General features: G+C 35.4%; 1 protein-coding gene across 1 annotated transcript in view; it reads left to right on the forward strand.

Annotated features, from left to right (window-relative positions):
• LOC150084586 (lutropin-choriogonadotropic hormone receptor-like) overlaps positions 1 to 16719 on the forward strand; it is a 240562-nt gene that overhangs the window by 190819 nt on the left and 33024 nt on the right. Inside the window, exons 2-3 of the mRNA XM_090376297.1 lie at positions 7497 to 7571; positions 11391 to 11465. Coding sequence (XP_090232423.1) covers positions 7497 to 7571; positions 11391 to 11465 — 150 coding nt within the window. The remainder of the gene's footprint in view (positions 1 to 7496; positions 7572 to 11390; positions 11466 to 16719) is intronic.

Genomic DNA, 16719 nt, shown 5'->3' on the forward strand with positions numbered 1-16719 from the left:
AAGAAATAATCAGAGAAATTTAGATCGCGTGATTAAAGTGGCCACAATAGTCTAGTCAACTTATCGTCTAGGATATCGATTAGAGATGACACTATCGTTAAAATATTCCTTTGGAAAAATAAGAACTACATGAAAAGACTGAACTATTCAAACTATATTAACCTCTAAATTTATCTTTTGATCCTTCTGAACCTTTTTTCTCAAGAAAATCTCACTTTTAACTCATTCTGCACGCAAACAAAACTGCTAGTTTAATATAAACCTTTCTCACACAAAACACACGCTGCTCAGTAGTGTATTCTCTCTCTTGCTTGCATTATATTACTACAGAGTAATAAACAGTTTTCAATCTACCGAAACAACTTATCAACTCACTATTGTACTTCCGGAAATATGCTAGAGAAATCACTTTCAATAAAACACGTGGAATATTTTTGTTTACAAAATACTTTCTACACCATTTCACTGATAACGTTTTGTTCGGTCTTTTGTTGAACAGAATAACATGATTCAGCAATTCGCTGGATTAAATATCAGAAAGCTTTTTTTGTTTAGATACTTCATGAAGAATGTAATTAACAGTGAGAAGAGTGTACTCTACCCAAGAAAGCCTCGACACAATGATTAACTGTTCCCTTAATGACACAAGACGTGATGAAGTACAGCATTTTTTGTTCTTCGTCTCTGGATTCTCTCTCTGAACGGATCATTTGGTTTTCCCACTCGTAAAGGAGAAATTTATCTTGCCAGAGCAACACGATTCATCGCACAAAGTGCATGATCTCCTTTCTGTGTTTCGTCAAGTGGTAGTTTGATGAATGTTTTTTTCAATGCATATTTTAAACAGCTGTATTAAACCTGAATCCTAAATTTCGCTTCTCATAAGAAATAAGTGCACGTTGACTGATTTATGATGATTTATTAAAAGTGTAGCACTACATAACGCCATTAGTTTTTCATAATTGTGATTTTAATTCAATTTAAACTTTTGGACTCGGGGAAGATTCCTTTGGAATCTCCCCAGAGTCCAAAAGTTTAAATTGAATTAAAATTCCTTTGCACATCTTTGGACCCAAAGAAGTCCAAAGTAATCTAGTAATAAGCGTTATATCGACTTTAGATCATAGGGTCTTAACAGTGACAGTAAATCCCCTCCCCAACAATCTATAGCTGTTTCAGTTTTACCCTAGGATTCTACTGGTCATAAATCAGCAATATGATTCCTTTGAGCTTCTGTTATAGTACAAATATCTGTATAATAATTTGCTTATGTCCCTCGTTAGGAACTCAAAGACTAAAGCTTTTGACCTGATTCCTTTTGCAACAAGTTTTATTTAGCAGTAAAATTGAATAAAAGAATTAAGTAAAATATTTAGACCTATTCTCAAATTTTACCTTATTTTTAACAATTTCGCCAGGGCGCACTAGTTAAATACATAATTAATATCAAAACCAGCTATGAACATGGTTTCGAGCTACTTTTGAGGTATCTAGTTAAATGTGGTAGCTAGCGAGTGAATATCCCATTATGCCACTAAAATCTGTCGTTGTGAAACTTTCCACCTTGGCAATAAAGCTTTCTTCTTTCTGAGGTGAAGATTCTTATGTCAATGCACCCGAGTACGGATCCAAGTTTGAGAAAATAAAACGTCTTGATCCCCCTGTTTCCATAGTAAGGGTGCTTAACGGAAATACTTCTTTTCGAAATCAGATCGGCAGAAAACATTGACCTTCTTAACTTTAGAAGTTCTCCCTGCTTTTGTGATAGTTACGAAGGTATCAGTAGAGAAAAGTTCTAAGTCTAAAGAAAAATAGTGGCCGGTGTTTTTCATTCTAGCCTAGACCAGACTTGAAATATTGTACTTTTCCTTTGCATTCCCTCGTAAGACATTCTCTCTTAAAATCATTCTTTTTTTCTTCAAATTAAAAAGGAAAGATGAATAAATATTTTTCTAGAAAATAAAATCTAGAAAAATATTTATTCGTCTCTTTGAGACTAAATTAAAAAAAAAAAGCACGTGAAAACCGTCTTCAGAATTCAGTCTTAAAATGTTTTTGAAATATTAGTCCTTTAAAAAAAGAATTCAGCAATTTTACAAACCGATTTAATAAATGCGAAAATTAAAAACAAAAGTAAATTGTCTTCCCTCCTCTTAATAAGAGTATTACCTGAACAAAGCCATTTTATAATCGTTTTGAGTGAACTTTAATTATATGAAATTGAACAGCTGTTCAACATTGTTCAAATCCTCTCTTCGTTAACTTTCTATTTGTAAACATATCAGAATAAATTACCATTCATTTATCCCGTTATAAAATGTAATAAACATACTATACCGAGAATTACGTGTATCATTTTAAATAAAATGGGAGCTAATTAATTTTAGTTGTTAGAAACTGTCTCCAAAGTTCCAGGACTGATATTTTAATGGTAAAAGTAAACTAACAAAAAGAGGACGTACCAGAACTCAATTTTTGATTCATCATTCACTATCACGGGATCATATATAATCATTTTTGTTTTATCTTTTCGTGGCTATTTGATACGCGAGAATGGCCACGCGATATTAAATTTTGTTTAAAATTCAGTAGTAGCAAAGATTGCCCAGTTTGGATGGTCCAGTCATTTTCTCGATAGGATGGAGACTTTTGGTGTTGATCTCTCGGCAAATGGAGCTATTTGTTTCATCCTGCTTAATAATAAATATGGTTGAAAGGAGAAATGAAGGGTCCCTGTTAACATTCAGGACAGTTAGCAATGACCTATTCAATGTAAGAGGAAACTACGAGGAAGAGGAATCTCGTACTTTCAATAAAATAAATAACCTATACCTTTTTCAGCGTAACCTTATTTTTCATCTGTTTGCAGAACATCATGATTCCATGCATTTGTTTATTTTTATTCTACCCTACATTATTATATCTCGAATTTTCTCAAGAAATAATCTATTTAAAGTAATAAGGCTACGAGTAAGAGTAATTTAACTCTGTAGATTAATAAAAATAAATAGAAATTTATTTACTCTCGCTGAGGTAATTAAGTAGCGACCGAGGTCAGTGAATGAACAAAAAAATCAACTGCAAACCTAATTTATAAAAGTGAAATTAAAATGGAATTCAAAGAAGCTTGACAAATGGATCATATCTTTGGAAAATATAGAAAAAAAGGAAAGCTTATCGCCAAAATGAAATAAATACACAAATAAAAACCCATTTCTTTAAGGTGAAGAAACTCTCGCATTTCGATTGATGGAAGTAATTTCGCTGAGCACTGTTTTAATTAGTGAGGAATCTTGTGATTCTTTAAAAATTAATTTTCTGTGGAAATTGGATATTTTAAATTATCCACACATCAATTTTTAATGCAGTTTTCGCATGGTGAGATAAGGAAGTTCGAAGGAAACTGAACATATTACTGTATTCTAATGGCGACATACTTTTTCATATTGTTTTTTAAGGGTGAACACGAACAGAGAACAGTTGTGAATTTCTTTTCCACCTTTTATTTTCTTTTGCGAATTTTTTAAATTCCTAATCGCCCATATAAAGATTTGTTCAGCTTTGAATTTTCACCTCAGAACACACAAATATCATTCTCGTGTGGGAAGGAAGGGAGGGTGCGCGCTAGGAAGTTGATTTGTCTGTTTCTGAGTGAGTGGAAAAGCCATCCGTGCGCTGAAAAATCTAACGTAGAATTTCACTATTTAGTCACATGAAACTGTGAGCTACAACTACTTAATGTCGTGGTATTTTGTTTCATTTAGTCCGGCTCATTCATTTCACTGAATTCTTGCTAGAATCTAACTTTTGTTTCTACATTAGCACATAATACTCTGAGTATCTGAATTTTTTATAAACGTACAAATCGTCTTTAAAGTTATCTTCAAGAATACATTTCAAACTAAGCTCCAGAAAGGTCTCTAAGACGAAAAAATGCGATTATTCTCAGGGATGAAAGAAAACTTTCGAAACTCTGAATACAAATAGCCGACTGCACGGATGAAAATCATTGGAGCGAAGAAATCTAATGGAAGTCAAAAAAACATCACTCGTGATAGTAAGATAATCGGGGTCTAGTGTATATATAGAAAGAGGATATTGAAAATACTGGTATTTGAGGGAGTTTTTTTGGCATTCTATTTACGAAAAGTATTCTCTTCACTATTCACTTGGATAAGATCAATTCTTTTGAACAGTAAGAGAAATTAATTTCATTAGAAGTTTTCTTAACCTTTTTTAGAGAACAAATGCTTGCTTTAAAATGATTCTAACCAATTTTACTTTGATATCCATTAATTTCTCAACAAAATAAAGATTTTCATTTGCCTCTTAAGATATTTTTGCATTTCTGAAATCCTTAACTATCTTAATATGTAAGGATTAACACATTCCGGTTTCCTTATAACTTAATCCTCCAGTAACACTACTTCCCTCGCAACCAGAGCATTCCACACTGAAAGATGCAGTCCTGGAGCAGAATCGGGAGAGTGGCGCAAAGATTGGGTCTCCAGGACGACCACAAAGTTCGAGGAGTTTACAATTATTTTGACAACGAATACAATTCTTTAACCGCATATGCGGTTAAAGAATTGCAAAAGTGGTCATGGACATAAACATTGTCCACCCAAGTGCATTTGCACTCTGGCGCTTGACCACTCCTTTAGATAGACCCCACTGGCCGAATTCATTTTCGGCACTGAATTCGACAAAATAACAAATTCCAGCGAACTAAATATACTCAGAAAGACTTAATTTTATGTACCGACAGACAAGACAAACAACAGTTTTAATGGGCGCCTTTAAATATGGACAAAAGTTTAATTCTTTTCCCAATTACATTGAAAACTAATAAATATGTTAAAATGTTCCGAAATCTAGCTATGAGATCATCGCCTACACTTCAATTTTCAAATACCACTAGATGGTTACTAACTCCCCACAAAAAAATTAAACTTCTGTGGGTTTATGTTTATATATTGGCTTTATGGCGCAAGGGTAACACGGCCATAATGCGCTTAAATATGTTGAAGTTCATTGCACAGTTTTTATTGATATGAAATGCCGTTGAATAAACGTCTCTGGGAGATAGATGAATGCTGTTAATAAAGACTTTTTTATTATTTAAAATAGCGAAGGTGATGACCTCGTTCGAATTCTGCATTCATTTTTTACAGAATACTGTGAGCTCTATAAACATTAAAGACTTATTCATGTGTGATGTAATGCGAAAATCAGTTAACTTATGATCATAGCACATGAGTATCAATATTTTTGCTTTTCCATTATTCCTGTACTTTTTTTTCCCTTTCTCTTTCATTTTATAAACTACTAAAGCTCTTTAAATTATGCCCTCCTAACTTTCACAATCTAAACTGTTACAAATTTAATCTAAAAGCATCTCTTAAAAATATTTCCTTATTTTCCACATCGCTGAACTTTCAACTGACGTTTTTCGGTCAAAGCCTTCATTACTTCAGAAACGTAGTGAAGAACCGGATCAATTTTAGCCTCCCTTTTTTGTGTAGATCATTAACTTTTTTGAAGACATCAAGGTTACCTCCAATTTTCCGTCGGGGATATGTGCCCACTTCGACAATTTCTACTTTTTTTCTTATTCATCCTTTTGGATTCAGCAACCCAGTTGAGTTTCAAACAACTCTAGAACTAAAAAATGAACTACCTGAAGTGCTATCCATGTATTAATCAACTAAACACGATGATTCGCGCACTCAAAACTTATCACATCAAGGTTTTACGAATGAATTCGCTTCCACTAATGCGTAATGCAGAAACAAAGAAATTATTCCAAACTATCTGAATACTTTATGGTCTTGATTATTTACTACTAGAACTGTAAGTCTCTTTGCAATGTCATGAATAAATTAGAAGTATGGCGATATTAATTTGATATTCAATCTTTCTTCTTGTTAATTTGTTTCTTATTTCATTTCTTTTAGTAAGGAAAAGCATTAATTTATTCACCTTTAGGAAAAAAAAGCTAGTCGGAGTAAATCATATTTCTCTACCTGATCATTAATATTGCAAATTGTTTTGAAGTTCCTTTCTGATTATTAAATGTTTCCAGGATTGTTTTCTGTTCCTTTATTAGATGCATATCTGAAACTTCGTCTTTTGTATTAACAAACAAAAAAGAGAAAAACCATAAATAAAATACCGAAGGGATAAATCAACAAAATAATTTAACTTAAATTCAATATTTACTATTTCTACATACTAGAAAAATTTTGTAAAGGGATATATATTTGCATGAAATTCAAATAAACAGCGGACTTTGTTTACCATAATTTAAGTACGGTAACTTATTCTAAACACGTTTTCCCCCTTTAATATATTATACCGAACTAAGCCACTGCATGCCAGCAAACTCTCCATTTAATGGACTTCAAAAATAACGGACAGCGTCTGCTGAACCAGGATTTTCGGCCATACGGAATCCAACGATATGGAATCATAGTGTTGGACACTTTGGCACTAATCTGAGGACTTACTTAGCAAGTACAGAACAACGTTGAGAAAAAGTCACAAGTTAGAGTTCAATTTGAAAGTGTCTTCAATTCTGTCCAGACATAGGAGTCCAGAGATAGGAGAAAGTGCATGATGATGAGAGTCGTTCAACCAATTCGGCCCTGGAGAGATTGTACAAGGCTCGTGGGGTAGAATTTTCATCAGCATGGTCTGTGCTTGTTAATAGGAGCGACTGCAACTACAGGGATGGGACACACTTAAATAGAGGGTGCAAGAGATAGCTGATGCTATCGAAGAATATGGCAGGTGAGTTAGAAACTACTAGTTTGGAGAGATACACTGACTAATAGGTTAAGAATAGCCGCAGGCAGAAGTGAAAGCGATTCTTGCACTGCTTCTACTGGAACATGCAGCAGCCAGGAAGGTGGAATTTTAATGCTTGCTGTGGGTCATCATGGAACAAGAAAATACATGCGCTGTGTATTTATTCTGAACCTGTTCTTACTCTTAGTTACCCTAAGAGTAAGAACAGGTTCGTTCAGATATACTTGCATATACACCAATTCTTCGAAAGTAGTAAATAAATTTGATGAACTTGAAGTACTGGTCAAGACATGAATGAATACCACGTCCTCTCCACACAGTTGGATGTTGTTGCGTTACAGAGAAAACATGATCCCGATGACAAGTACAGGTAATATTACATTAAACTATTTTTTGTTTGTATTAAGCAATTTTCACAGCTAATTCTGGTGACTGGGTTTTGTTTGCAGATCTCTTCTTATGAGCGTTTAAGTGGCAGCTTGTGAATTTCGCTTAAAATCTGATAAATATTCTGTAGAACCCTTACATTTTTAGCATTCCCCATCTGTCTGCTCCTCAAAAGAAACTTCAACGTTTAAATTCTATTAAAGAAAAAGTTACAAAACTGTCCAAGTAATAAATTTAACATAAGATGTACTATAAAGTAAGAAAGTTCTGAATTTTCTTATTTTTCATGTTTATTTTAGAAAATTGACTAAGTGTCCTCTGGAAGTCCTCAAAGAAGGAGCTCTTCAGGTTTATTCAACAACACTGAGAGATGTGTAAGTAGGAATGTTTCATTTTAACTTCTAGATCTAGCGTGCGATAAATATTAATCTCACGGAGTATAAAAAATAATTAGGGTTCCATATCCATAAGTTTTTTTTTTTTAACACTTATCCTTAACCCACTAATAATTTATTTTTCCGTTACTTTTAAATATTTACCCAACGTGTTTGCCTTACTAAGTACAGTATCGCTGCACTTCTGTTTACTTACACTATCGTGCCATAATTTTCGTAAATTCACTACAGATCATTTAGCTTTTGATACTAATATACTTAAGGTTTTCTGATAAATATTTCCGAAAGGTGTGAACTGTATATATAGTGAATATTATGAAACACTTCCCGATCTCCAGATAAACCTAAAAAGAGAAGAAATTACTGCATTTGATATTCAATCTTCAATGTTATTATTATAATAACATTGAAGATTGAATATCAAATACCTACTAATGTTATTATTATAAACTATAAAAGGAAACCTCATACCTTTATGTAGGAACAGAATTCTCTCAACACTCACGTTAGAAGGATTATGTGATTATACGAATAAATGTCCCACGTGTAATATTAAATGAAATCAGTAGCGAAAATTACATTAAAATTATATAAATAAATACTTATTAAAAGATTGTCATGCATTCAATTCTCGTCTCCAACATAACGCATTAGGAAAAGTCGACAGTCATCAACAACCCCTCCCCAAAAAAAACCCGAATCAATAAGATATCATCCAAGTATCTACCATAAAATATTAGACTTGGAAGAAACGGTCTTAAATATAACTGTTCGATTTTATTAAGATAAATTTCGGCAAATATGAGATTATTCATCACACGCGAGATATTTATATGAGATTATTAAACATAAATTTAAGTCTGACACTATTGAAATGAGGTTAAATGCAAATTCCATAAATGTTCTATTTTGGACTCGTGGTCTTTCACGCGCATTCGTGAATGGTAATCCACGTGCACTGATTTCATTTAATATTAAATATGGGACATTTATTCGTATAATTAACGTAAGTGTTGAGAGAATTGTTCCTTGAATATATAATGAATATTTTCAATACCGTGAACAAATTTAAGATAGGAAATTTTATGAATATGTCAACAGGATTTCCCTCGTTGACTGTTCATAAATTTTCCCATCCTAAAGTTGTTCATGGTATTGAAAATGTTCATTATATATTTAATAATTGTCTTTTATGCTAACGAGCCAATAAATCCAAAAGTTGTCCGTTTATAAATTCCCATTGATCGTTGCGCTACTTAATTACCTTTAAACTCTCCACTTGAATGTACTGGGGCATAGAAACAGAACCTTACTTAAATTTTACGAAGGTTTATTGAAGTAGTCTAAGTATTTCATTACTCAAGCAGACTTATAATGCACTTCAAAAGAATGAAATTTCCTGTGCATTTTTGGCGACCTACATCAACGTTTCGCAATGTTTAAATAATCACGTTCCTATATTTTTCATGAATATCATTATTTTAAAAACTAATCAAAAACATAACAAAATGTAAATTTTAAGTAGTGATTTATACCAGGGTTTTTTCTCATTAACGAAGAAAATTTTTCTGCACTAGTTTTCAAAGTCACAAAATTCATATCGAAAAACATCAAAAAAATTCTCAGATCTAGTCTTGGATTTAGATGCCACGTGCGGTATTAATCTATTAGTACAAATGCATAAAAAGGATTAACATTCATGGAATTCAGACCATTAAGGAAATCACCAACGATGCCTTCATGGCACTACTTAGAACAATACACATTCAGTTGTTGCTATAAAAATGCTAATAGTTGGACTTCAGAGATTGGATTTTTCACCAAGGTCTTCTACGTACTAATGCCTTCCGCATTCACCATACAGTTCATCTACATTTTCTTCTCCTTGATGGGCAAACCAATTGATGATCACACGTTCAGTTCTACCAAATATTGAGTTTCATTAACCACTTCAGCCCCCTGTTGGCTATTTCCTGTAGAGTTTGTACGTAGCACTGAGAAACTAAGTGCGTTGATTTCTTATCGTGGAGGCAGGTACGCCACCACGGATTGTCTTGGTATTGTACTATACAATAAAAAGCACTGCTGCAATAAAGAAGTATATCACTAGTTATTTTAAGTGCATGCTGTCTTTCATGCAGAGGGTCTGATATATTGGTCTCATCGGTGGGGAAGCAGAACCCGTGAACGAAAGTGAAGTTCCCCCACAATAAGGCAAGTAACAAACTGGGGTTATGCCCCCACCTGTACGATGCTTTATAGTTCCTGTAACATGAGGCTTGTCACCCTAAATTCGTTAAGGCTTTATAATTACAGACATTTCATCATAGATTTAGTTTATTCAAAATTAAATGAATTAAAATAAATGAAAAAAAAACAGATGTATGGAAAATCCTGGTACTATGAAATAAATAAGAATATACTTTTTTCACAGTTTCTACAGCTAATTCGTCTTTTCCAATAGTATTCGCATAGAAATATTAACGCTAATATAAGATCACTCTGCAGATTCAACTGCTGAAAACATGCGAAAGTGTATCCGTGCTGTCTCACCTTAGCAAAGCATGTAATGTTGAATCACACCAGTAAGTAAAAAGCGATCTACAATACTTATTTCTAACTCCTCCCCCAAGCAAAGTGAACATGTTTGCAGTCACTGTTATGCAAGATGTATGTTGAAGGCCAACAAGAGTGAGCGCTGTTTGTTAGACAAGTTAAAACTTATTTGTACTTAGACCTTGACAAAAGCAATTCATGCTGACTCTTGTTTCCGGCAGCAGCAAAGTTAATTCCCAAAGAGCTGTAGTGACGAATACTGGCTGTGTAAGAAAGGTGGACATAGCTATTCTTCTGGAGACAAATACACACAGGACTAAAGGTACATTCTAAGTTTTATTAATGTAGAAAAGTTTATGATTAAATAACGAATGTATATTAACGAATGCGTATTAAATAAACATTTAAAATTAAATAAAATAATTCCAAAAGAATACCACAATTTGTTATTATTCTCTGGTCACACAGCCTTTACAATCTTAGAGGGTTAAAGAAACCTGATGTTATCGGCTAATCATATCTCGATAGAAAAGCATACTAGAAGAGAGAAGAGAATGGAAAAGCCTCTCTACAACTGAAACATTCAGCTTCGTTAAACCAAATAAAAAAAAAAGGTAAACTGCAGCCATTATCAACCCACTGCAGGATGGAAGCCGCCTCAACGATTCATGTTGAGGGAAATGGACCATAATCTGCCACGCTGGTCCAGTGCGGGTTGGTAGATCGGCCATATTTATCAGTCAGGGGCTTGAATCCCGGTCTACTCAAAGAGCGTGTGCCACTGCACTACCTCTCCTGGCCACTCGGCTACGGAGGCCCTTAAACCAAGCACTGTGGATATATGGGAAAAGGACTAAGAAATAGCAGGAAGATATAGTAAATGAGGCGACAGAAGATAATTGGTTGTTATAAAGGGGTATAGGAAGTTTTATATCAAAGCAAGAGATGGGAGGTAGATTGTATTTGCTGAACAACATCCTTCAGTGGAAAAGCTCGATGTTAATATTAAATTCGTTTCAGAAGTTTTAGAGAAGTTCACATTCAGAAAAGGAAAGGGGGAAGGGTAGAGAGATTTTCTGGCATCTTGCGAATAATGCCGGAACTTGTTTGGTTTTGTTTTTTACTTTGCACAACCAGTTTCGTTGTGCAAATTAAAAATACTCTTTCAACTATCACAAATGATAACAAAAAGCAATTCAGTTATTATTTTATTAAATTTCTGAACAGATTTCATTTTTTCAGGTATCTAATATCGCTGAAAAGCTTGAAAACCATTGAACCCGGAGCATTTAACGACCTTCCACATCTCCAGACAGTGTAAGTAAATTATGTTATATATGAAGTGTTAGGTGAAAATAACTACAAATTCCTGCCGGTACTGGTCTATTATCCTCATGTCAGTAGTTACAATATCACCACTATAGCGATGCAACATTCATTGCCATTAAGCTTGAGTACGAACTACAAAAGGTAAATATACACTGGTAAAGTTATGGTAGACTTGCTTGCAACTTACAATGGCGGGAGGATGGCAGAAAAGTACTGTCCAGCTTCTTTTCAGTAGAAAAGCTTTATACATTTCCTGCCACTTATGAGTAAACCGCTGACGCTTTTCGGGCAAGCTTGTATCGGAGAAATTAGGGCTCCAGTGGAGGGTTAGACCACAATGATGGGCCTGTTGGACTGCATTGTGGTTACTTCCTCGAACCTGTGATGTTATTGTGGTTCCACGGACTATATACGAAGACTGATTGAGGTAATCCCCTTTACTGTTAACAGCTGTACTTTTGGGACTGTTCAGGTTTGAGGAAAAACCTGAACAGTTCCAATACAATTCCTGGTTTAGACATTTATTTTTAATCTTCATGATGGACCTACAAGTGTCAATTGGATCCTTGGAGATCATCACAACCTTACGCCAGGGCTTTATGCCAGATACATTCATGGTACTGCATTGTGATATGGATATTGCATTGAGAACGAACTGACCTTGTACGAGGGAATCAAAGATAATTCTACGTCAACATTGTTCAGTGGTAGCATTGCAAATATGAGGTTGGGTTGCTGGGTTTTTAACCTCATCTCCAACAAAATTAATCTTCCCCGAAAAGCTGATCCCCAAGATTTTTAACCTTGGGAATCAGTTTCACAAAATTCCGCCCCTCTAATGGCCTTATTGAGTAGTTTATTTATGGCTTGATCCTCCTTCGCCTTTGAAATTGTAATCTCAACATGTTTGCTCGAGGGCGGTGCCTTTGGCATTAAATCGAGGGATTCGCTCTTTTTATAGTATCCAGCAGATCCAAGATTTTATTTTGATATCATGAGTGTTGCTGATTTGGCATAAGTGGTCCGAAACATGGCATCAGTCCAGTCATTAAAGACGCTCTCCCATTAACATCTCTGTGGTCAACGATACTTTTTTTGCTCTCTAATATTGATAGCACTGTTCTATTATACTCTTGCCTCTTGAATTTAACAAAGAATAGTTTTCCCTTCTAGTGTGTAACATATCAGTTGAGAGTCGGGTGTGTTTCTTTTCATAAAAAAAAAAAAAAAGAAAAGAAATTTGGCTGAGGGCTGAACGAAGCATTCTCTCTCTACGAACATTTTTGCTAAGAAATGGCGAATTAAGTTTAGAACTTCTTACATGTTTTATATGCTTTTGTTGGAATGATATTTGCTAATCAGGTAAGTGCACTTCATTTAAACATTAACTACGTTAAAAGAAATATTCAGACAATGGAAATACACGCAGCATGATGAAATGTCTTTCGCTCATCAGCAACGACATAATCCATTTAAACAAGTACTTCACTTCAGTTGTCAAATCATGCGTTAATATGCTTATACGGCAATTTATTTCACATTGCATTCATAAATCGCATAATTTAAAATCGATGAACATTAAACCATAAAATAAATCATTGGAATTTGATTCGAGTAAACGATGTTCTTAATGGTTCACAGTTGGGATTGTATAATGCAAACTTCGCAGAAGTGACACGTCATGAAGTGTCAGTAACGTATATGAGTGTACTCGAAGCGTGTTTGCATATACTTGCGAGGGAAAACCAGCACGTACACCTGAAATCGGTAGTTACAAATCAGGTTGGAAAAAAGCCTTCATAACAAGTCCTCATCATATACTCCCTCCTATCGTGTTTGGGCAGAATTGCAGATACTTTCAAATTTAACCCTAACTCGTGACTTTGACCTGTACTTGTTAAGTCCACAGATCTCCTACTCAATGTCATTAGTGCCAACATGTACAACAATATCACCCTTTAAGCCCTTAAAATATATACATCACGCGACACTGTAATTGATCCGTTGCTCTTCGATTTTATGTGCATTAATGAATTAGCGATATTCTGCCACTTTAAAATGTTTGCACAAGTGTGTGTTCATTTCCGTGTTATACAAGCTGAAAAACCCAGAATAACTTAGATGAGAAATTCTAATACAAACTCCACATGATATCGGATAACTACAGCCTCTAGTTGAAAAAAGCGGCTGAACTCCAGAACATGGGCACACCCGAGTCAGTGCGTTTAGAGTGTGGCCGAATTTGGGACGGTTCAAGCAAAAGGAGTGAGGGTTTATTAATAGATTTTCATTTTTGGCTAGTGAAAAAAGGGTTAGGTTACGCCACAGTAATACTCCAGAACTGTGTACCCCCTCCACTTCAACATGGCGGCGTTTTCCTTCTCCTTGACATCACTTGACAAATCGTTACGTCTCAGCTGAAAATTGACAAAAACAAACAGAAAAATAAAACGATTCCACACGCACTAACGATGAAATCCTTCCAGTCATTGACAGGAATCGAACTCGGACCTCTTCAAATGAATAAGTGATGAAACCGCCATACTGTCACGAAGGGCTGCAACTGGCTTGGCAGTTCCTGTTCCGTGCAAATTTGTTGCCGTATTACGATGCACTAAACAAACAAAAAAGGACCACGATTATATATTTTCAAATAATAAAAAAAAACTGTTTATGGAAACAAACTTGGCAAGTATGGTAACTAGATATCTAAACACTGATATCTATTTCCTTCTTAAATATTCTTTTTATGCATACATCATTTTCACGTTGCTGTTGAGAGCATTAATGGTCTTTCTTTCTGCTAAGTTAAACTTGTCTTACGCGGAAGGGGGGGGAAGGAATCTCGAGAAAGCCTCTAGAAAATATCAGAAAAACTTGACAACTACTTAATGTTTTTGTAAAACTACACAGAGTCGTAGTTATCGACTCATTTGTCGTTAAAATACCATTAACAGAAGGAAACAATCCACTTGATGAATTTTAACATAATTAGCTCTTTTTTATTGTTGATTGATTTTAATCCCCGCCCGAAACAAAATATGCTGTTGTGATTTTCCTGCTCATCGACTGCTTTGTCCACAGTGTGCCAATTATGTTACTCCAATTCATGTGGCTTTTTGTGTATATCATGTCTTTGGACACAAGCAGTGCAGGCTGAAATCTCCAAATAACTCGCGCTTTGTTTGTTACAGCGAAGAAGGCAGGTTTCTCTAGAGGGGGAAGAACATGCTCCCTCCTACGACTAGGCCAATGAAAATGGCAGCAAAGTGACGAACCCAGTGTGCTGTCACGTAGAATCTGCGATGATAAAACAGGGGTGAAGAGATATTGAGGCACATGAGGCCTAGTACGGGTTCCAGAAGAAATAATCAGCTGTCACGCTAAATCTTCTGAGTTCCCCCATTACCATTGCAGACACATTACCAATAGAAGTGGTTCACATAACGAAATTTTCATAAAGCAATATTTTATTAAAATCTTTGATTAACCTCCAGAAGTCTGTTTGCATTAGTAGGTAAAATAAATAATCAGGAGAAATCTCTCCACAACTTACCTTTGGGTCTTCTTCTTCACAAAGAAAAACATCTTACAAAACTTTATTTAAAACGCATTATAATACAACACAATGCAAATCAAGTGAAGCTTCACTTACCGACAACCGCTGAAGACGAACGTCGGAAACACAAACAGCTCGTGTCAACTTTTATCTACTTATGGATACTCTTCAGAAGTAACTTCAATTGGCAAGTCTAAATGGAAATAATCCTTGAAGAAAACTATTCGTATAGAGTCATAATTATGAATGCTGTATTTTTAAAATAATTAATCGACTTCACAGCAAATTAAATCCATACCACTGTTACAATTCCGCACAAAGAAACGCACGCCAACTTCACCTAATACGGTTCACCAAGTAAAACAGGAAAAACTGAATGCAACCTTCAGCGCCACTTTGCGGAATAATTTAAACGCGAGCATATTAAAATATGCACTTAAATTCAATGTTGCGTTATAGCTTGAGACTGAAGGGTTAAAGCTACATTATACCATTAATAAAGCTACATTATACCATTAATAAAGCTACATTATTAGTGTCATTCTTGAAGTTAATGATAACTACTGCGTTGGTTGCTACAACTCGTCCTCTGTGACAGCATAGCAGTTTCGCCATTTATCACTCGTTTGAAGATTTCTGAGTTCGAATCCCGTTCGGAGACTGGAGGAATGCTTCAGTCTACAAGAAAATCAGCCTGTGAACACTCAACTGACTGACATAATAAATTCTTTTCATTCGGATTTAGTAGGCACTCCTTTAGTCTTCCAAATAACCTGGATTCATCGTGGCATGGACTTAACGACATGCCGAAAACATGCCACAAGGATGTTAGTCCATGTAGATTCAAAATTGCTTCCCCCAGTTGTTCCAAATTGGATGGGTGCAAAACTCCATGTTCGTGTTACTGGAACCAGTTTTTAACAATATAGTTTTGTGACATGGCGCATTGAAATCCTTTCAATCGAGTCTGTTGAGAGAACCCATTTGCAGATGGATACACTATAGCCATAAACGGATGAGTCTGATCGGGAACAATTATTACATAAACTCTTATGAATGGGGGCCCAGTGTGCACCACGGAACACTGCCCTCACCATAACACTGCCACCACCAGCCCGCGTCACTGACACCTGGCAGAATGAAGCCACGGACTCATGCTGTTTTGAGCACACTAAAAACAGGTTGAAAGAGCAGGAACCGGGATTCATTAGACCGAGCTATCTGGTTTGTTTGTTTTTTTTTTTTTTTCAAATTTTTCAATCCTCCATGTTTAGTGTTGTTGTTGTTCCTAAGTCTGTTGTAACTGTGCCTTCTTGTTTTTTGCTGACACTTGGCGGTGGAATTAAGTTTGGTCTTCGGCTGCAATAACCCATCCGAGGCAAGGTACGACGAGTTGTGCGCTGTGAAATGCCTCTTTCTGTTACCACTGTTCTGTTGGGTTGTTTTTGACCAACTGTAGCCTTTCCCTGAACAAGTCTTCAACCTCCATTGGTCTTTCGCATCAGCGAGCTGTTTCCGATCTTAGAATCGCCGTTGGTTGGATATTATTGATAATTAGACCAAATTCCATATACCCGAAACACGGTCGTACGTAAAAACCCCAGCAGGGGTGCAGCTTCTGAAATTCTCATGCATAAAACATCTTCATGGAATGTTAGTTGGCGTGTGGCGCCGACTACCATG

The sequence above is a fragment of the Mastigoproctus giganteus genome, chromosome 6 (assembly GCF_048544385.1).
Source record: "Mastigoproctus giganteus isolate SK-2022 chromosome 6, ASM4854438v1, whole genome shotgun sequence".
NCBI lineage: Eukaryota > Metazoa > Arthropoda > Arachnida > Uropygi > Thelyphonidae > Mastigoproctus > Mastigoproctus giganteus.